We start from the raw sequence: 19694 nt of genomic DNA on the forward strand, positions 1-19694 counted from the left end.
TTCCTCTCGAATTCCCAGATGTGTCTGCGTTGGATGTGAAGGGGTCGTGCTCAGTGCGGCTTGAAAGGTCATGCTTAAGATGTCCCCGAGAATACTGACTTCATTGTTTCTGACAGCGTGCGTTTTGGCCGTAACGAATTGTAGTGCTGCACGAAACCATCAGTGACCCCTAGATTGGGCTGGGAGTCGTCTCGTACCCAGATCCACCGTATCCACACCCCACCACCACGCAAAGGGGATGCGGATACGGGGTCTGGGTACGAGACAAGCTGGGAGGATCATCAGCTCACCTCGCCAAGGCCATACATTCGGCGGTGATAGCTGATGTGGACAACGTGTTTGTCTGTGGCGTCGCCTTGCTGTGACGATCCAAAGGGCTGGTGGATGACGACGGGGGGCGTCCCGCCTTGTACCACATGGATCGGCACATTGTACGCGCTGGCCAGGGCTAGGATCTCTGGCTCGCCGCCCCACGCACCGGTGTCGCGTATCGTCAGGCAGTACCGGTCAAAGTCCGCGCGGGTCATGAGCCCCTCCTGGGAGGTCGCGCCGACGGCGTCTTCGCCACCGATAGCAGGCAGGAAAGGGAGGAAGATGTCGGGCTGGCTGTGAATGTAGTCCGCCGCGGCGTGCCGGCAGGTTGCGTAGTTCGCCTGACCGGGAGGAATGATGCGGAGGACGGCGAGCTGATCGGCGACGGCGGAGAAAAGACAGTGCCCGTCGGGGTTGATCTGCCGAGCACGCATGAGTCGGAGACTGCGGAGAAGTCAGGGCACCACGCACCTCAAAAATCTCGAGCCCACGCTCATCACAGACTCGTTTGATCATTCTCTCTTCGTCTTCAGCTTCCTTCTTGAGACGGGCGTCTGCCTCAGGATCGCTAGGCGTATACTGCTCCGCGAGTGCGGCCGCTCTCCTCGCCTGCGTGAGCTCAGGTACACGGCGACACAGTATTCAAAAACGATGGACGCACCTGGCGTGCCTTGTATCTTGCCTTTGCCTTACTTCCGTCGTTCTGTGGTGTTGGCGGCGGCGGTGTGGCTGCCGCCTTGTTGACCTGCATGTCATTTAGGACAGTGGCGGACTCAGCCTGAACATTCTGATCGCGTGAGTCGAGCTGGGCCATGAGGTCATCCATGAGGTCGTTGTCGTCGTCCATGGCCGGTGCCGGCGGGGGGTTTGCAGGTGTTGGTGAGAGAACCTTCTTGAGTTTGTTCCGCTTTGCACCCATGGTGCTAGTGACGAGGCTAGTATTTGGTTTCTCGGCAGAGATGTTGAGCAGCGCAGCGACGGCGGACACCAAGATGTGGTCACCGCTCCATTCGAGCGAGCGAAATAACGTTTAGCAGGCGCGACTACCCAAAGTAACTGTTCTCTCCGGCCGATGATCCGAGAGGCCGCAGCCACAGCCACTGGCCTTCGACATCGTGTCCGAGGTGCTTGTTTATCTTGCACCATATACAATTATCATACCACTGGAGCATAATATAATTGAGGCCTGCACCAAATAATGCATCTACCCACATAATGCTGTACTAATACATTCCAGACAGGGCGCTTAAGAAACCTTGGGCTCATCACGTGTCTAATCGCAGTGGCTGAGCATTATGAATTACCATATATAGTGCATCATACCGAAGGGACGTCGGTCTAGGAGATACAGTACTATTGGCTTTGTAGTTCTACAACAGATCTACACCAGAGTTAGTTTTTGGGGCATAGTGAGTAGATAGCAAATTATGTCCGAGTCCGGGTATTTGACTATATAGAAGGTATCTATATGTTTCCCGAACACCAGTGAGTACGCGTCACTGGTCAGCCTATTAGTCTGTGGCTGCGGCATCTCGGAGTATCGGCCGGAGAGAACAGTGACTTTGGGTGGCCGCGCCTATCGTTTCTTCGCTCGTAATGGCGCTCGAGTACGCGAGATATTGGAGCCCCCTCGATCGGGTAGCAGCACCCACCGCCGAATGCGGCAGGTCCTGTGGTTCGCACCAGCACACGTGACGAACGCGGAAACTTACACTCGCGCCGTCGCGCCGTCGCGGCACACGGGCTGCCGCGGTCGATGCTCGCTCGCGCGTCCTGCTTCCCTCTTCCATCCCAGTCCTCGCTTGCTGCACGACTGTTCTCTGCGCATACGCAGCGCCGTCATCTCGTATCGTCGACATCACATCAGACATCCAAGATGCCTACCCGTGTACCGCTCATCTTCGTGGGTCACTCTGCATCCATGATCGCCGCGCTGGCGCGCGCTGCATTCGCTTATCGGTGCACATGCTGACCCGCGCCTCACTCCCTGTAGGGGACGATGACCCTCGGCGAGGCGGGAAAGAATGGCGTGCGCACATCCGACCTCGGCGAGTGTCAGGACATCGTCAACGCGTTCTTCAAGTACGGCCATCGGGAGCTCGATACCGCGCGGATGTACGCGGAGGGGACCACTGAGCCTGTATGTATACCATCACATCCCCGATTACTAGATTTCTGGTTACTCAATAACACCTCCACTGCAGTTGCTCGCGAAGCTGAACCTCCCGAAGGACGCCACGATTGATACCAAGTGAGCGCCCCATCCACCATAATCCAGAATGCGTGGATTTGACGCGTGATAATGCTCCTAGGGTCTTTCCCGTCAAACCAGGCGACCATGCGCCCGCGGCCCTTCGCGCGACCTTCCAGACATCCCTCAAGCTCCTCTCGCCCCTTAAGGCTCGTGTTCTCTACCTGCACGCTCCAGACAGAAGCACACCCTTTGAGGAAACTCTCCGCGAGGTCAATGAGCTCTACAAGGAGGGACACTTGTGCGTATTCCTGAGTCGCTTGGACATGCTCTGCATGTGCAAAGTCAAAGGTGCTAACCGGGGAACTCTTGAATCCTAGCGAAATATTCGGACTGAGCAACTATGCCTCCTGGGAGGTGAGCGCCCGTGCGGCCTGTTGACATCAGCTTGGACAAAGATAATCGATGTCATGCGGTAGGTAGCAGAAATAGTCGGTATATGCAGGCTCAAGGGCTGGGTCCAGCCCAAGATCTACCAGGCGTAAGCCTTCTCCCGGTTGACAGCCACTGCATCCGTGAATCCCGCGGCACTCACCTCCGACCAGCATGTACAATGCCATCACCCGCGAGATGGACGCAGAGCTCGTGCCGTGTTGCCGCAAGTTCGGCCTGCGGATCGTGATCTACAACCCGCTCGCGTGCGCATCATACCGCTCTATATATCCGCGCGCTCCCCACTGACGTCACTACTGCACCAGTGGCGGGTTTTTTGCCGGAAAGGTGGCTGCACCGGATGCTGAGGCGCCCACTGGCGGGCGCTTCGACCCGAGCAGCAAGATGGGCGAGATGTACCGTGCGCGGTACCTCAAGGGCGGGTACTTCGATGCGCTGAACTACCTCAAGCCCGTCGCCGTATGTATTATCGTTATCGGGCATAGTAGTGGCTGATGGATGCTATCGTGGATCATAGGAGAAGCACGGGCTCCGGCTGACAGAGATTGCCTTGCGTTGGTGCCAGCACCACTCCGCGCTGACGCCCGATGATGGCGTGATTTTGGGCGCGAGCAGTGTGGCGCAGCTGGAGCAGAACTGCCAGGATTCGGAGAAAGGGCCGTTGCCGGATGAGGTGGTCAAGGCCCTCGAGGAGGCGCGGATGATCGTGGGAACGAACGCGCCGACGTACTGGCGGTGAGATGCTGCTGCTGAGGAATATGGATGAGGTAGAGAAGGACGTCCACTTGTGTACTGTATGCTTGTTTCATACCACAACGTACCACAATGTAACGATGTCGATGAAGCTGCTGACAGTGAGAGGATTAGACGGCAGTATTAATCCCCGCGCGCTCGTGCAGTGATCCGCGATCGAGATAGCGATCGGTGCTGCCGCGATCACCGTGCTGCATCAGAAAGAAGTCACGCTCCAGCCGGGAGCATTCTCTATTCCACATAGCGGCTTTCTGTTATCTCCACTGCTCACTGGATCGCTCCCCACTCCATCTTCACTGGCAGTGGAGAATCTTTATGATGAGCATTAGATACTTCATGATGTATATTCCGCTTCTTTATCTCGCCTTCCTTTGACGCCATGGATGACTATACCGACGTCCTCTCCATTGACCTACAGCTGTCTGACGCGCTGTAGATAATTGTACAACGTCGTGTCGCTCATCATAGCACAGAAGGGTGGAGTGCGCGCGCATTAAAAGCGAGGCCCCCTTCTACCTTGCTGCAATTGTGCGCCCCGCACTTTTGTACTTCCGCCTGTAATCGCACTCCTACCCTCGCATCTAACGACTTTCACGACATGGGCTCAGGAAACTCTCTCGATCACAACCCGCCCAACGCATCCCGCCACATCACTTCAGGTGGCTCGGACTGGCTGTGGGCGGTGACTGCCCTAATGGCACTCTCGGATTTGGCTATGCTCACCTGGGCCTTTAGCGTGAGACATCCCTCGATGCTGCTCTCAAACCTTGACTGCTAACGCTGTGCACAGAGGGCAAGAGGAACCCGTCTCTTCCATCAGATCGGTATCATCATTCTCACGACCGCCACAATCGCCTACTTCGCCATGGCCTCTGATCTCGGCGCCGCCCCTGCCGAGGTCGAGTTCGGTCGCGGTACGCCAGGCGTCACCCGTCAAATATTCGTGAGTGTATCCGCGGACGATGTCACTCGCGCGGCTTATGACCGCTCCACACATAGTATGTCCGCTACATCCAATGGTTCATCACGCTCCCCCTCCTGCTGCTCGAGCTCTTGCTCGCGACCGGCCTGACGCTCTCCGACATCTTCACGGCCATCTTCATGGGCTGGGTGCTCGTCATCTGTGGCCTCGTAGGCGCGTTCGTCATCACCTCGTACAAATGGGGCTTCTACGTCATCGGCGTCTTTGGCCTGTTCTACATCTGGTACGCTTCCATTCCTCCTTTCTTATTGAGCGCGCTCGCCAACACAGTCGTGTGCTTCTAGGTGGGTGCTCCTCGGGCACGGCCCGCGCTCGACCTTCGCGGCCGGTGGCGCGGTGCGCTCGGGCTACCTCCGCTGCGCGTCCTACTTCTCCTTCATCCTCATGCTCTACCCCATCGCCTGGGCGTGCTCCGAGGGCGGGAACGTCATCTCGCCCACCGGCGAGATGATCTGGTACGGCATCCTCGACCTGTTCGCGGGCCCGATCTTCCTCTTCTTCTTCCTCTACGGCCTCCGCGAGGTCGACATGGCCGCGTTCGGGCTGACGTCGGGCAAGTACACCGATACCGGGTACGGCGCTGGTTATGGCGCGGGCCCAGGGATGGCGACGGCAGGCGCGGCCAACGGCGTGACGACGGGAGCGGCGCCTGCTGCGACGAACGGCGTTGCTACCGCTCCTAGTACCACTGCTGCCGCCCCTGGTGCCACCGCTGCGAACCAGGTGTAAGGTGCTTTAAGTGTTTCCAGACAGGGCAGATGCCGTATATACACTGTAGACAACATCATGCCTGTACCGCCCACAACACACGAGATTGCTAAAGTAGTATACTTCTGCACTTTAATGCTTTGCGTAGTTCAGCTTGTACTTTAACGGATATAATATATGCAGTTAATATGTTGTACATTTCCCATGCACTAGTAACGACATTCACCAGTCATTTTTGAGATTACGTTCGAACATTCCTGCACGCCTCAACACGTCCATGACCATCAGGCAGCAACACTGTTTTGCAATTTGACATGTACAAAGTCTATCGAACAAAACGAGCCCAAACCGACGAGATCATAGATGACACAAACCACGACAAGTCTACATGTACACATTATTGTGAATGAGGTATGTACAATAAATCCACGCACACCGCTGCGTCGCAAGAAATACATCCACAACACCACGCCGCAGGGGATAATTAACCGATCTGGAACCAATCGAAACAGAGGCAGAGCATAATACCATAACTACAGTAGCAGAGACGAGCGACGAGCACGAGAAACATAATGTCACATTACGGACACGGGCATAGGTTTCGGCGACTCCTCCGCGAGGGAGGCGACGCCGTTGATGGTCTCCATCGAGTCTTCTGCACATGACGGTCAGCGAGGCAGCGCGCGGATGGGCGGCAGGGAGGTCTTACCCATGAAGGGGAGGGTGTGGCCCAGTTTGGACGCGGAGTGCAGAATGACGGTCACGGAGGACCTCCACTGCAAGACCAGCGTCTCGTCGAGTGGTGATATTCGCTCTTGATTGAGCACGGTGGCGACCATCGACCAGCACGTCTGTAACGGGTCTGTCAGTATGTATGGGACGTTTGTGGTTGGGCAAATGTACGTACCCCAAGGATCGGGTCGAGGAAGATGTAGTCATCGTCCTGCAATCCCTTCGTGATCTTCGACACGCCGTGAGCCTAACCCGTCGTACCTAGACACACTAGAGACACTTACCGCGACAATCTCAAACACGACGTCGACACAGCGCACGCGCGACTCAGGGTGCTGATACGCGAGCAGACGGTGCAGCTCCGCGGCGGCCGTCAGGGAGATGATAAGACACATTTTCAGCGCGAGCGTCTCCTCACGGTGGTGGAAGAAGCTCGTCTTGAGCATTGTCGGCGTCAGCGTCGAGATCTGCTCGGACACATCGTCAAGCAACTCGAAGTACTCCTCATACCACTGCATCTGTGTGGTGGGCGACGTCACGTCCTGCATGCAGCCGAGGCTCATGATGAACTCGGTCCAGCGCGCAGACAGCTGCCGACTAGCTTGAAGCAGCGCAACGCTGCGCGCGCGCAGCACGACGAGGTTGTTCTTGGAGATGGTAGGGAAGATGTACTGTTTAGAATCGGATAAGATCGGGCGGGCATCGGGCGGTCAGTGTCTTCTTTAGCAGACGAGGGTGAGAGAATTTGGACGTACGGGTAAACGTCGGAATTGCTGATCATATTCGGCGCTCAGCAGCGAGGGGTCATTGAGTACGATAGCCGCGGCCTTGTCAAGATACATCAACTGGCTGAGGGCGCAAATGTGCTCTTGCGCAATGTCGCTGGTGTCCGCTAGTGGCTGCAGGCCCTCTGAAGTGTGACTGTCGAAGCGGAGGCCGTACTGGACGGCAGTCTGAGCGCCTCTGAGTAGTTGATCCCGGCCTTCGTGCATTTGGCGCTTGATCAAGAAGTAGATAGCGAGCACGCTGTGGACTTGCAATCTTGTCACAGGGTCCGGTCCATCCAGTAGCGCCTGTTCCACGAATTGCAATTGAATGAACTCGACTGGGGTGTTCAGAACCGTACGGTGCTGCTCCTGCCAGAGGCGACAGCCCATCAGTTGCGCGACGTAAATGAGTACCGGGTGCGCGTAAGTGCCGGATATGTCGCCGTCCAGGATAGCACGCATTTTGGGTTCTGGGAAGCTAACGCCCAGCTGCCCATGATGCGAAAGGAACGTCGAACGGCTATGTGACGTAAGCTTTGGAGTGGTCGTGCAAGACAGTATTACTCACAATTCGGAGAGCTCTTGTAACGTCGGCGAGTTCAGACTGAAGTGGTCAGACTGTGACGAGATATCTGTCGAGGGTGTGTCTGGTTCGGGGCTACTTAGCATGTAAACGGGACCAGGAGCAGATAGTCCCGCGTGGATGCCATTGCTGTTTGCGGAGACGAATGGGAATAGTGACGAGTGCTGCAACGAGTTCACTGATGATAAGAAATCATTTAACTCAGCAGTAATAAATGGGGAAGCCGGATCTGCTGTACGTGAGTGAGGGTGGCACATCGCGTAACATGATGAACATACTCGACTGATCTGGCGATGAAGCCGTGGGGCTGGACTGCTCGTAGTGTGCGACGAGCTGCTCGAGCTGGCGGTTGCGCGCCATGAGCGCCTCAGTCAGATTGCGTTGGACATTCTCCTCGTACTGGCATTCATGCTCCTTGCCCGCTACCTCGCAGGTAGAGCAGAAAGGCCGCCTGGCATCACATTTCTGCCCCAGGACGCGTCAAGAAAACACTCGAGATACCGAGATATGAGACATGCCTTCTTCTTCCTCCTGAGTTCGACGCCCATGATTAGTACGCAGGCCATGATAGGAGACGCTGAGCGCACCTGCACGCGTAGCATGCGCTCCCTTTCTGCAGAAGAGGGCCTTTTGGAGTGGGCGACGAATTGCCGGTGGCGTACGAGCAGTCAACGGGGCGTCGCGCCTTTGCACAAGGAGTGCAGATCGGGGTGACGCCGTCGCATCGCTAGACGGTGGATTGGCATCAGAGCTGTCAGTGATTTTGATAAGTGTACATACGACTTTTCGGCTTCTGGAGGAGAAGAAAGGGTGAGATAGAGCGCAGGGACGAGGAGGGGAAGCGGGACGTGCCTGCACGCAGAGCAAGTCTTGCTCATTGGGCCTGGAAGTGGACAGAAGACGACGTCCGCATCCCCATCGGCTGCCGTGTTCGCTCCCTCCAAGATCGTCTACACGTGCTGTTCCCATCGCCCGGAAATCCCCCTCGGTCACGTGCATAACGCGAGGCCAACGTTCTACTCCTCCTCCTCCGACCTGCTATGCTCTAATTCCTCTCCTCCCGGCCTCTACGATCACCCAACGCTCTGCCTCGCGTTCATGTCCAGCGACGTGCTCATCGATGTTAACGCCTCATCGGCCAGCGACGACAGTGACGCCGTCAACACAGAGGCCGCTCGCGTCTATTTTGGGCCCCTACAATCGCCGGAGAAGAAACTCGCGACCCGCGGCGTGAAGACCCCCCTGCGCAGATCGGCTAGGCTATCGCACGCGCCGATACTACTGGAATCGGACACCGATGCTGAGGAGCGGCCAAGTGATGACGCCGATGCCGCATCGCGCGAGGGAACGCCAGTTCAGGATCTTCTTCAAGACGGTGAGTATCCTTCTCTCTCTTCCTTCTCGCCAGCGGATACGACTTTCAGCAGAGCCCTCCTTTGTGCTTGCCAGCAGAATCCTCCGCGCTCACGACAACCCCTCACCCCCGCCAAGTCCCCCGCCGCCCGAGCGTGCTTCGCGTGTGTCATTCGACCTCGATGCGCAAATGATCCAGCAACCCTTCCAAGACGGCATATTCATTCCAATTATGAGCAGCCCTCCCGCACGCCCCAGCGATCACCAAAGCTCTCTTCACGCGAACATTTCTCAACCCGACCTCATTAACTTCGACTCGTTCTCTACGCCTACTGCTTCGCCCAGAATGGGTGGTCTGGTGGTTGTGACACGCCCTGAGACTCCGTCGCCGCGCGCATCGCAAACGGCGACTGTCGATGACCTGCTCTCCATATCCCCGTCGCCCGCTCGCCCTTCAGCCACAGATGTGCCTAATCCCGAGCAGCCCATATCGGATGAGACGACCCCTACGACGGATGAGGAGCATCAGGTCCTTGAAGTCCTGGCTTTTAGCAGCCGCACCTCGGTAGAATCTGAGCCTGAGCCCGCTGCTGACCTGCAGCCACAAGTAGCGCCGCAGACGCCAATTCGACGATCCACTCGTGCCCGGCGAAGCTCTAGTCCCCATAGACCCAAGCTAGTCTCAGAGCTATCTACTCCTGCACGTTCTAACGCAAAGATAAGCCCGCATAACTTATTGGCTGCAGTGCAAGAGGACGCCACCGACCAGCTGCTTGCGCCGCCGAGCGCGCTGCGCATCAAGAAGAGAGCTAGGAGTAGGGATATAAGTCCGAGCGAAAAAGCAACTGCTGGGCCACAGTCTGTTGATTGCGCTCCTCCGGAAACCAACGAAGAGCAGCAGACGACGCGTCCTAATACGCCAGTCCGCGAACTTGGTTCATTGTCCCCTACGTCAGCTGCAGTGCTTTTTCAGTTGATCCCGAATGCATCAGCCTCTGAGAACGACTCGCCGGAGCAACCTGCGCAGGCTGCAGTCTCCGCCCCCGTGAATGAGCCGTCTCCTAGCACACCTAACGAGCATCCCACCATTACATTCCCCTCGTATAGTCGTTCTCAGAACGCGACGACATTTAACGTCCTTCGCCCGCTTCCCCTCGACAGTCTCGCCTCATCTCCATCTAAACTTCCTGACCCACCACGTTCCCCAGCACGCCGCGTCCCTCTTAGACAAGCCATGATCGAGGGTACATTCTCTCCCCAGAAGCATACGGCAACAAATCCGCTGCTCGCTAGACATACGGCTCCGAATTTTGGTCTCCTAGGATCGCCGGTCTTTAAACGACCGATGCTGAATGATCCGCAGAGGAGTCCAGCTAAACGTGTTCCGATCGCGCAGGCGCAACCGGCACCGTCATCGAGTTCGCCTGCCAAGGGCAAGACACCCATACGGCCACGCGCAGCCCCCCGAGAGAATTCAGCGGAGCCGGGGCGTGGCAGCTCAGTCGAACCCAAGCCAGTCGACCACAAGCGTGAGCGTAGTCGCTCTGCCGAGCCTACGAGACCTGTTGTGCCAACCCCGACCGCTGGAAAGGATGGCTCTTCTACGTGGCAGCCTTCTCGCATGGACTCCAAACCAGGCACGTCGTCGCGCAGTAGTACGCGCGCAGAGACAGCGCGGGACCCGCTGCCCTTCCCAATTGTTGCGAGCTCTCGTCGCCCCCCAGCATCTATTCCGGAGGAGGAGGAGGAAGCTCCCAGTGTGTCCGTGGAGAAGCCCATGGCGGTCGGGAGCTCGCCGGCCTCTAGTCCTGCTAAGCAGGTGTCTAGCTTGAAGCAGCCAACTGCGGGCAGCAGAATTCCGAGGATTGGGACTAAGCCATATGCGAGGCCCAAGCCAGCGGCGACTCCTGTCCCGAAAGAGTCCAAGCAGCCTGTCACGATGCGGCGCGCAGAAGGCGTCCGTACGCATACTAATACAACGGCAGGCACATCATCGGTGAGCATACTTCCACTTAGTTGCCGGTAGCTTCATTTAGAAATCGGTGGCAGGCTCGTCCGATGAGACTCGTGCGGACAGTCACTTCCGATAGCAGCTCGAAGTATGTCACACCAACCCCGGCGCCAGACGCGACTGGCCATTCCTCTACAGGCTCTACGGCGGCAGAGACTTCAGCTGCTAAGTCGTTGAAGAGGAAGCGAGAGCTCGAGCAGCCCAGAGCCTCGTCTCCGGGTTCACAGCCTGTCGTGGTTGTCAGGAAGGTTGTTCCTGGCATGTTCGGCCAATCCCAACCCTCGAAGCCTGGCTTCGGTGGGTCAAGCCCCCTCGCCCCCTCACCCGCGCGGCTGCAATCTCGTCCGGAACGCAACAGCCCGCAGAAACAATCAGGCCCGATGAAGATGAGGCGTGCGGTGGACTGGAAGAGGCCGCCACGAGAACCTACGACGTCCCAGTCTCCGCTACCTCCTCCCGTCGGGGCATCGGAAGCTGCTTCGGTGAGTTCTGCCGCAAGGGAGAAGGCCGCTTCGGACACGGTGAAGGAGGGGTCCGCCGCGGTAAAGGGGACACATACTGTGGCGAAAGAAGCAACTCCCCTGTCTGCACTTTCCGATGTGCCTTTGAGACCATCGACGCCTCTGCCCGAAAGGCCGGCGTCTCCGACTCCCCTCGCCGAACTTGATACACAAACATCGAGCACGCGCCGCTCTCCACGCTCACGCACATCATCTGAGCCGGCGGCGGACGTGTTTGGGGCCGTAGCGAACGCCGCAGTGCGCCCGCTTAATGTTCGCCGCAAGCGCACCAAGCCCATTGACACAGGTCCCTTCTTTGGCATGACTGCGACGGCGCTGAAGGCGCTCACGACGTCGAACACAACCAAGAATCAGCAGCAGGTAGCGGAGATACAAACGGAGGTAATCCGCAAGGAAGGTAAAAGACCTGATAGTCCGACCACGAAGGTGCGAACGGTACTGGAGCGGCAGAAGCAGCTGAAAACACAGGAGAGACAAGAGCGCGCGGCAAGAAGGGCGCGACGGTCTTCGGAGGCTCCTCCCGAAGCAGATACCGAGCCTGACGAGTCTGTCGATGTAGAAGGGTCCGTTGGCGATATTAGCCTCGATATGAATGGTGTACCTCTGCGACATCGGCGAGCCCCGGGTGACGAAGAAGATTATGAGACTCCGCCTCGGCCAGAGCGACCTGCGAAGCGGGGTCGTTTCGATGAAGGCATCGAGACAAGGGAAGGGAAGAGGGTCAAGTGGGACCGAGGTCTTGCCACTACTGTGTACATCGACAGTAGTCCACCTAAACCCAGGAGGCCCAAGGACGTTGCCACGCGAGGCTGCTTGGCAGCGGCAGCAAAGGTACGTTTGTTCCTCTGCGCACAGGTCTCACTCATGACAATGCCTATGCTAGACTTTGCGCCTCGACACCCTTGGCAATGTCCTTGATGCCGTGACTCCGCTACCAGAGCTGGTCCGGGAGAACATTATCGTGCAGAAATTCCTTTATGAAGATGATTCCGATCCTGCAGCTGAGATCGCAACACCACCTCCAGTAATCAAAGCTCCCAAGACGAAGAGCAAGAAGACGAAGGCTTCTTAAACACTTATGTCGTGCTCCTCGACCACCCATCCGATTGCTTACGCGTGGTATATATGCACTTCTCATCTCGTTGCATTCGATGTGTATACCCATCTCACAGATCCGTAGCACATACCCTGCTATTGTCATTGCCCCTAATACACTCAGTTGGCTTGAGGTATATAATTCTCCGATATATTGCTACAGCTTGGCGCACTGTTACAGTCTTTACGCGCAATTGTATTGAGTGAACTTCTTCTCAGCTCAGGCTACTTACTTTCCACCCCTGTAGTTAAGTGTGGGTGAAGCCTGGTTGACTGGGAGGACATAGACCTCAGCAAGGTTAACGTGTGGTGGTCGTGATGCTGCCCAGACAATCTCCTCCGCGATGTCCTCCGCGACCACTGTTTCGCTAACGTTAGCCCAGGTGTATTTGCGGTAGAGCAGAATACGAACAAGGTTGGAGCCCTTCGTAGACCTTGTCGGCTGCTGACTTGTCCCCACGGAATCGCACGATGGAGAACTCAGTCTCGACCATGCCTGAATGATGTTATTAGGGACACATAAACAGTGAAACGTGGTCACGCGCGTACCAGGCTGAATCTCGGTGACACGAATCGGAGTGTCGACAACCTCACGAAGGAGGGAACCAGAGAATGCTCTTACAGCGTGCTTTGTCGCACAGTAAATGCTGCCACCAACGTACGCTTCTCTGCCTATGGCGAGGGTCAGAACGTCAGGTGGACCACCTTTCTATTACAGCCATGCTGACCTGCAACAGAGCCAAGGTTGATGATATGGCCGGACTTGCGGGCCTTGAAGCCTGTTAATGATATCCATTGAGCTACGTCAGGTTGTAGCGAGGGATTGGCTTGCAATCACCCTTGACCACTAGTTGCGTTATAGCAATGAGTCCGAAGACATTCGTTGCGAACATGCTCTCAATGTCGGCCGAAGAGATGTCGCCTACACGTTCCACGCCGAGCACAAAACCAGCGTTGTTCACTGTATGACAGAGTTCAGGAAGTCAAGGCGAGAGATGGCCCTTTCGACATACGTACCGAGGATATCGATGTTGTGCAGCTCAGGGGGGATCTTGTCGAACAGGGTCGCGACCTGCTTCGTATCCGAGACATCGCACTGCACAGTCGCGAACTTGCCTCCTTGCTGCAGACCAGACTCCTTATGTGCTGCTGTACATGCCTCCGCTACCTTCTTGAGAGCCTCAGTGCGGCGAGCGCAGAGGATAACATTTGAGCCGCCCTATAACGTTGATGTATGAGCTCTCTGGCACCGCAACATGTCAATCCTCGTTCTTACCTTTGCGAACAAGAGAGCTGTCGCCTGGATTCCCCTCAGTCCAATGAATGCTTATTTATTGAACATCCGCACTAACCGCTCCGATGCCAGCACTGGCGCCAGTGATGAGTACGGTCTTGCCGACCAAGCGGGAGGCGTTGAAGACAGACATTCTGCGACAGGTGAAAGTAGCGTCGACGACGCGTTTATGTATCTTTAAGGCTTGCGGAAGCAAGGAGAGCCGTATAGACACTGAGGGAATGCTATCTCAGTATCAGATCATCCGGCGTGCTCACATGTGCCAAGTCTGTCGCAACTTACTGCTTGACTCTACGGTACCTGGGCTTGACGGATAACTCTTGGCTTGTAACGTTTCGGCATTCGCCTCCTTGACAAGAATATCGTGTGAGGATATCGACTGTGATCACAAATTACTAGCCGAGACCGAGAGAGATTCGCATCGGAGTAGCGGATTGTCGGAGGTTGACGTCAAAATGGTTCGAGACAATTCTGTAGCAACGGCCGACCTTGAGCTCGACCAACAACGATGGGCTCGTCTTCTGGACTGGTTGAGAATTCAACATGGCATGGACGTTAGTCGAGATGGGTTGCGAGTCGAGTGCAGGACTGTCCCAGGTCGCAATGCTGCCAGAACACAAGTTTGACACAGAAACTAATATACCATTCCAGGAGCTGGCAGAGGGCTCTTTGCCACTCAGCCGTGTTCAGTACGTATACCTCTAGTAAGGACATCACAGATGTACTCATGCATCACTGCAGCCTTCCGCCACCTTGTTCACGGTGCCAGGCAAAGCATTGATTAATACAAGAACATTGGCTGCGATTTATCCTGGAGGATCTTTGAAGAATTTGACGGCTGTTCAACAAATATCTATGCATCTTTTACTTCATAGGCCTGCAGGTGATGCAGACTCGGCAGATCCTGCTTTCGGACCCTATATATCCACCATGCCTCGAGACTTTGACAGCCATCCCCTTACTTGGCTTAGAAGATTGGAGAATGCGACACAGATGGATCCTCTGAGGACGGAAGAAACGTTGCTCAAATGCATGTCCCCAAGTACACGATCGGCCTTGCAGTTATTGTGGTCGCGTTTCCAGGAGGACTGGAACATGGTTCGCAGTCATTTGGTGAGTGCCGGAGATGGCTTCACTATCGCTCTGCTGAGGGCACATCAAGCAAGCAGATCTTTCTCTCTTGACGACATCGTCACGCCCTGAAGTAATGCGCACTAACAGCGAATCTATTCCTGGATTCTATACGGACTACCTCTGGGGATGGCTAAATGGTCGATATATGTAGGTTCCTGCATGCCGTCACGATCTCATACATCTCACTACAGTGAACACACGGTGCATTTACTATCCATTACGGGATCCGCCTTCTGACAAGGATAATTTGACTTTGTGTCCCATCCTCGACTTCGCCAATCATGGGGTATCCAGCGCCCAGATTATTCCACAAATCCAGGCTCTCAAGAATCGCAGGCCGGGTTCTCATATCAATGAGGGCAATTATGCTTTCACATCAGGCGCAGACGGCCTCGAGCCGGACTCTCAGCTCTTCTTGAGATACGGCGGGCACGCGAACAAGACACTCCTCGTTGAATATGGCTTCGTGAGCTGCATTTCCCCAGACGCCATCGCTGCAGGCGACTTCCGGGGCGAGGTCGACGTGCAAGATATCATCGAAGACATGCTGTCAGATAGGCCAGACGGCGATTGGTTGCGGAAGACCCTTGAAGAAGAGGGATATTGGGGGTAACATGCCATATTCGAATGCTAATGTCCTGCCGCTGACGCGCACTATATGGTATACAGTGATTGGACTCTAGATTCCTCCCCTCCTCCGGCCCATCCCTCGTATCGCCTCATCACGACTCTTCGCCTGTGCCAGCTAGTCGGCGAGTCTGTAGGTTCTGAAGGAGCCTCATCCTCGTCGGAAGCGGTCGTGCAAATCTGGAGAGACGTGCTCAACGGCCAGCGTGACGTCATTTCTGTTCAAAATGAGGTGCAGTGGAGGGAGTCTCTTCGCATCATGTGCGAGACAATTCAGCAAAGAGCTCAGACTGGCTTACGGGACACAGTGTCTGCCCTTCCTGGTGCAGACGGCTGGAGTGCGTGGATGAGGGGCAATATCCTTACGTTGTGGCGGGAAGAGCTAGAGGTTGCTACCGGTGTCATAGATAGTTTGAATGCAGGAGAAGAATATTGAATGATTTCAGGAGATTACGCGGGTTCCTTCCCGCCGTCTTCGAAAGTTGAGGGGAATTTCGCTTGAGGGCAGTAAGTAGTGGCGCAAGGTAAGTCATCAGGTCCGTTCGACAGATGCACCCGGAAGATCGCATTCAGACTTGGGGTCAGAATTAGAGATAGTCATCTTCACTAGCCAGCTACAAGTCACTGCGCTTAATTCTGTTATGCTCAAGTTCACAGAAAGTCGGCAAGTCATTGAATACCGAAGCAATATTAGTTGCAGGCAGCACAGGAAGGAGGAAAAACCTGTGTTTGCTATTGTCCCCGTTCCGACCGCTGGTGGATCTCTTGCGAAGGTGGAGTGATGCCTTCATGTAGAAAATTGAGTATCCGATGAACCGGAAGGAAGAGGCCTGATGAAGACACGGCCATATGCAGGGAACGCCGCGATAACCGTTCATGAGGCCGCTCTGGACAAGGGCACATCGGATTGGGAAGGTACCTATGAATCTCGATCTCGGATATCGGGCATCGAGACTGTGGCATGTATTGGAGAGTGATCAGAAGCGCTGATTTTGACAGACCCAGTCAAATAAACGAATATAAGATGTGATGTTCGACCGCGCAAACGGCATCCTTGTGGTCCAGAACTTGACAAGCTTGTGATCCAACATACTTGCGGACGCCATGCCTGCACTTGGTGAGTCGGCGAAGCCGTCGCGTCCGCGGTTCGTCGCACGAATACGCGAAGATATCGAAGGACTATCTCCCTCCAAAGCCTACATGAGCACAGCCAGGTGTGATCGACCATGAGTGCACGCTGCGGCTACGTGGAGTTTTTGCGGTAGCTGAAGGAAACAGAACGTTAACTCCCACAGCACGCATGTGATAAGACACCTCGTTGCACGCACCGCATACATCATGGTGGCTGACAACACGAGGCCCAGGGTCCGCAAGCAGTCCAAAGATCACAGCCATAGTGTCGAGCATCTCAAATCGCACGCTACTGGGGGTGTGCCGGACTATCCCGTCAACCGGGCGCAGTTGCAAAGCATCATCTGCTCCCGTGAATGGGCGCTCTCATATGTCTCGATAGTCCGTTCTCGGGATGGGGGGGTTTAGGAAGCTCGGCAAATTAGTCTGAACAGCGTCGGTCCCTGCGAAACAGCGCTGATGTGGTCAGTGCCACGATCGTGCAGGGAAGAAGGCCCTAGCCGGTACGTGCGAGCGCCGTCAAACTTTGTGCGAACCGCCCGCTCCATGGCGCACGAGTCGCGGTAGTAGCCCTTCCGGACTGCGAATAAAAGGGCGGGCCTGCTCTCTATCACAGCAAACTCCCCTGCACTCCTCCATAGAGCATCTCCATCTCTTCCGCAACAAGATGTCTGTTCGCCGAACCAAGTTCATTGTGTGAGTAGTCGATGCCGATCCTACCACAAGTCTTAGTTCATTGATGATGCTTATAGAGTGGTTGGCCCATCTGGAACGGGCAAAACACGAGTGAGTATATGATGATAGATGAGCGAACATCAGATCATCATGCTGAAATGTATCGTTGCAGTTCATCAACCTCGCCTCAGAACAGTCACTTCCTGAAGGAAATGACTCCGTCGAACTTTGCACGAGGACCATACAAACTGTGGAGCTTATGTTGGATGAGCAACCCGTGGTTTTGATCGACGCTCCTGCATTCGATGCGCCGGGCGTGCGTGATAGATCTAAAAGAACAATCGCTACGTTCCTGCGAATGCTGTGAGTCGTTAATTGTGCTAGACGCATCAAGATAGCTGACCATCATCGGGTACCGTAGACACAAACAGGAAACAGACCTGGTTGGCATTATATACATGCATAGAATCGTGGACAACCGCATGGGGACCGCGAGCGTCGACGGCTTCCGAGCCTTCAAAGAATTATGCGGAGACGCCGCTATGCCAAACGCAGCGATTGTCACTACCATGTGGGATCTAGTCCAGGCGGGAGTAGGGGAGGCGAGAGAAAGCGAGCTTCGCACTGCGGACCACGGCTTCAGGTCTGCCATTGATGGTGAAGCCAAGCTTCGCCGACACTACAATACGGCGGAATCGGCGAAGAATATATTGCGGGAACTGCTCAGAAATACCCCGAAGCCCCTTCGATGCCAGGTGGATTCCGACGTTGGCAGCGTTAGGTCGAGCTATGTACCTGCGCCAGCGCCAAAGCTGGGGAACGGACGCGTACCAGGATGCCTCAGGAAGGTCCTTTGTATGTCTTCCCACGGCTTCGATAATAGCCACAGGGCACAACGCCGGTGATAGGTGAGCAGGGCCAACGTTTTTTTATCAGATGGCGTTGATACTCAAATCTACTCCAGTGGGTAAGCCAACGTCTCTAAAAGCTGGGAGTGCGGACACCTCTCGAGTCTGCATATTCAACAGTACTGTAGACATACCTTAGAATGGTCTAATTTCTATTGAGATCTTCTTTATTGCGCAACTTCATGTGATGGGCGGCCCAACATCGAGAGTTGTATGATCCAGTCATCGGACGGCAAGATGTAGATGGCTGTGCGCACAGTGATCGCGTATTTTGTACGGAGCACTCCCAACGGGCGGCATTATTTCTCCTAGCGAAGCTTAGTTTACTGAAGCGATCAACACAAGCAGCAGTGTTGTGGAACTCAAATACAAGCCTCAAGCCAGCCGGAGGGCCACTGATGGCAAACAACCAGAACGGCGACAGTGTGTGAGCACCACAATCACGCACCGGCGTCTCGACAGTCAAGACAGTCAATGGAGGCGATGCTATCCAGCACCGTCCACGACAGACACAGTCTTCTTTGAAATGTTCCACCAGGATGTGAGACTCGTGTGTGAAAAGAACAGACGCATCTTCTTGCTGATGCCGATGCAGAAGTTTATTAGACGCCTTCTTGCACAGCGACAGCAACCAAGGCTACTAGTTGTGAGCCCAGTAAAGAGACTGACTTAGACATGAGCTCAGGGTCTAGAACTAAGGTAATGAATGGAGATGTGGATGACCTAGATGACTGGATAGGTGGACGACAGAATTGGAATGCGTCAACGGTGATTACGTATATACGCTTACGTAAGCCACTGCGCCGTTTCATGTCGCGGTCGGTTGTCGCAGTTGCTCTCAATTCTCATTCTTGACTAGGCTCCCACGGCTATGTAACGCAGTCGACGCATCGACAGCGGTGCGTTAAGCGAATCCGCTGAGTAAGTCGAAATATTTTGGACTGTGCGGTAAGTAGCTTGCGACTGTAGTTTCGCATGCGCTAATGCTCCTACTAGTAGAGATGGTCAGTGACCAGGTGAAAGGGACCGCAATGCTTTGCACCTCGGTTTTTCTTTTCACGTATTACACTATTTGGGCATTATTGCTGGTAAGCCGTGGTCTAGTCGCTAATGCAAGCCGTCTCATCATCATGCTCAGCCGTTCTTCGACGAGTCAAGCCCAGTTCACGACATGTTCCCGTCCCGTGAATGGGCTGTTCGTATACCTGCATTCGTGCTCGTCACTGGTATATCAGCCATTGCAATCTTCATAGGTTTGGTCATTGTAAGTGAGCGGAAACCGAGGAGGGGTCAATAGCATATTCATACGCCAGCTATTTTTGTTGAATCTCGGCGCGTTTCTGATGGACGCAGTCCTTGGATACAAATGCAATCATTGCAACTGTTTGCATTCCGATATCATGGACAAATTCGCGACGTGACCAGACTGTGTTAGATCTACTGGCGTCTATGTCGCGCCGGATC

The 19694-nt window shown here is 55.1% G+C and overlaps 9 protein-coding genes across 9 annotated transcripts; 6 read left to right on the plus strand and 3 right to left on the minus strand.

Annotated features, from left to right (window-relative positions):
* Positions 1-74: 74 nt before the first annotated feature.
* On the minus strand, positions 75-1138 carry POSPLADRAFT_1134199 (hypothetical protein; the record flags this gene model as incomplete). The annotated part of the gene is made up of 4 exons (XM_024484448.1): positions 75-146; positions 291-731; positions 784-921; positions 974-1138. The coding sequence occupies 4 exons, from the start codon at positions 1136-1138 to the stop codon at positions 75-77; spliced, it is 816 nt and encodes a 271-aa protein (XP_024342018.1).
* A 1173-nt stretch (positions 1139-2311) lies between these two features.
* POSPLADRAFT_1044633 (hypothetical protein) lies at positions 2312-3695 on the plus strand (the record flags this gene model as incomplete). Its single annotated transcript, XM_024478576.1, has 8 exons — positions 2312-2452; positions 2484-2563; positions 2625-2804; positions 2884-2920; positions 2983-3044; positions 3109-3201; positions 3262-3415; positions 3474-3695. 8 exons carry the CDS (start codon positions 2312-2314, stop codon positions 3693-3695), a joined length of 969 nt encoding a protein of 322 aa, XP_024342019.1.
* A 612-nt stretch (positions 3696-4307) lies between these two features.
* Positions 4308-5420, plus strand: POSPLADRAFT_1044634 (hypothetical protein; the record flags this gene model as incomplete). The annotated part of the gene is made up of 4 exons (XM_024478577.1): positions 4308-4445; positions 4500-4652; positions 4709-4914; positions 4976-5420. The coding sequence occupies 4 exons, from the start codon at positions 4308-4310 to the stop codon at positions 5418-5420; spliced, it is 942 nt and encodes a 313-aa protein (XP_024342020.1).
* Positions 5421-5974: 554 nt separating this feature from the next.
* Positions 5975-8359, minus strand: POSPLADRAFT_1053994 (hypothetical protein; the record flags this gene model as incomplete). The annotated part of the gene is made up of 9 exons (XM_024480474.1): positions 5975-6054; positions 6109-6250; positions 6307-6360; positions 6416-6802; positions 6887-7418; positions 7467-7710; positions 7760-7903; positions 8069-8208; positions 8262-8359. The coding sequence occupies 9 exons, from the start codon at positions 8357-8359 to the stop codon at positions 5975-5977; spliced, it is 1821 nt and encodes a 606-aa protein (XP_024342021.1).
* A 220-nt stretch (positions 8360-8579) lies between these two features.
* On the plus strand, positions 8580-12438 carry POSPLADRAFT_1053995 (hypothetical protein; the record flags this gene model as incomplete). The annotated part of the gene is made up of 4 exons (XM_024480475.1): positions 8580-8856; positions 8906-10830; positions 10884-12197; positions 12250-12438. The coding sequence occupies 4 exons, from the start codon at positions 8580-8582 to the stop codon at positions 12436-12438; spliced, it is 3705 nt and encodes a 1234-aa protein (XP_024342022.1).
* Positions 12439-12690: 252 nt separating this feature from the next.
* Positions 12691-13888, minus strand: POSPLADRAFT_1134654 (hypothetical protein; the record flags this gene model as incomplete). The annotated part of the gene is made up of 8 exons (XM_024484506.1): positions 12691-12821; positions 12874-12957; positions 13011-13133; positions 13190-13240; positions 13300-13422; positions 13479-13680; positions 13738-13761; positions 13814-13888. The coding sequence occupies 8 exons, from the start codon at positions 13886-13888 to the stop codon at positions 12691-12693; spliced, it is 813 nt and encodes a 270-aa protein (XP_024342023.1).
* A 520-nt stretch (positions 13889-14408) lies between these two features.
* Positions 14409-15952, plus strand: POSPLADRAFT_1134102 (hypothetical protein; the record flags this gene model as incomplete). The annotated part of the gene is made up of 5 exons (XM_024484433.1): positions 14409-14444; positions 14497-14860; positions 14925-15026; positions 15081-15498; positions 15559-15952. Coding segments are annotated over 5 exons (1314 nt in total), but the record flags the coding sequence as incomplete, so codon positions are not given.
* A 1362-nt stretch (positions 15953-17314) lies between these two features.
* POSPLADRAFT_1134493 (hypothetical protein) lies at positions 17315-18473 on the plus strand (the record flags this gene model as incomplete). The annotated part of the gene is made up of 5 exons (XM_024484486.1): positions 17315-17343; positions 17400-17433; positions 17495-17685; positions 17744-18177; positions 18391-18473. The coding sequence occupies 5 exons, from the start codon at positions 17315-17317 to the stop codon at positions 18471-18473; spliced, it is 771 nt and encodes a 256-aa protein (XP_024342025.1).
* A 740-nt stretch (positions 18474-19213) lies between these two features.
* On the plus strand, positions 19214-19527 carry POSPLADRAFT_1136618 (hypothetical protein; the record flags this gene model as incomplete). The annotated part of the gene is made up of 2 exons (XM_024484707.1): positions 19214-19318; positions 19369-19527. 2 exons carry the CDS (start codon positions 19214-19216, stop codon positions 19525-19527), a joined length of 264 nt encoding a protein of 87 aa, XP_024342026.1.
* Between the last annotated feature and the right edge of the window lie 167 nt (positions 19528-19694).

This window comes from Postia placenta (assembly GCF_002117355.1).
Source record: "Postia placenta MAD-698-R-SB12 unplaced genomic scaffold POSPLAscaffold_3, whole genome shotgun sequence".
Lineage (NCBI taxonomy): Eukaryota > Fungi > Basidiomycota > Agaricomycetes > Polyporales > Adustoporiaceae > Rhodonia > Rhodonia placenta.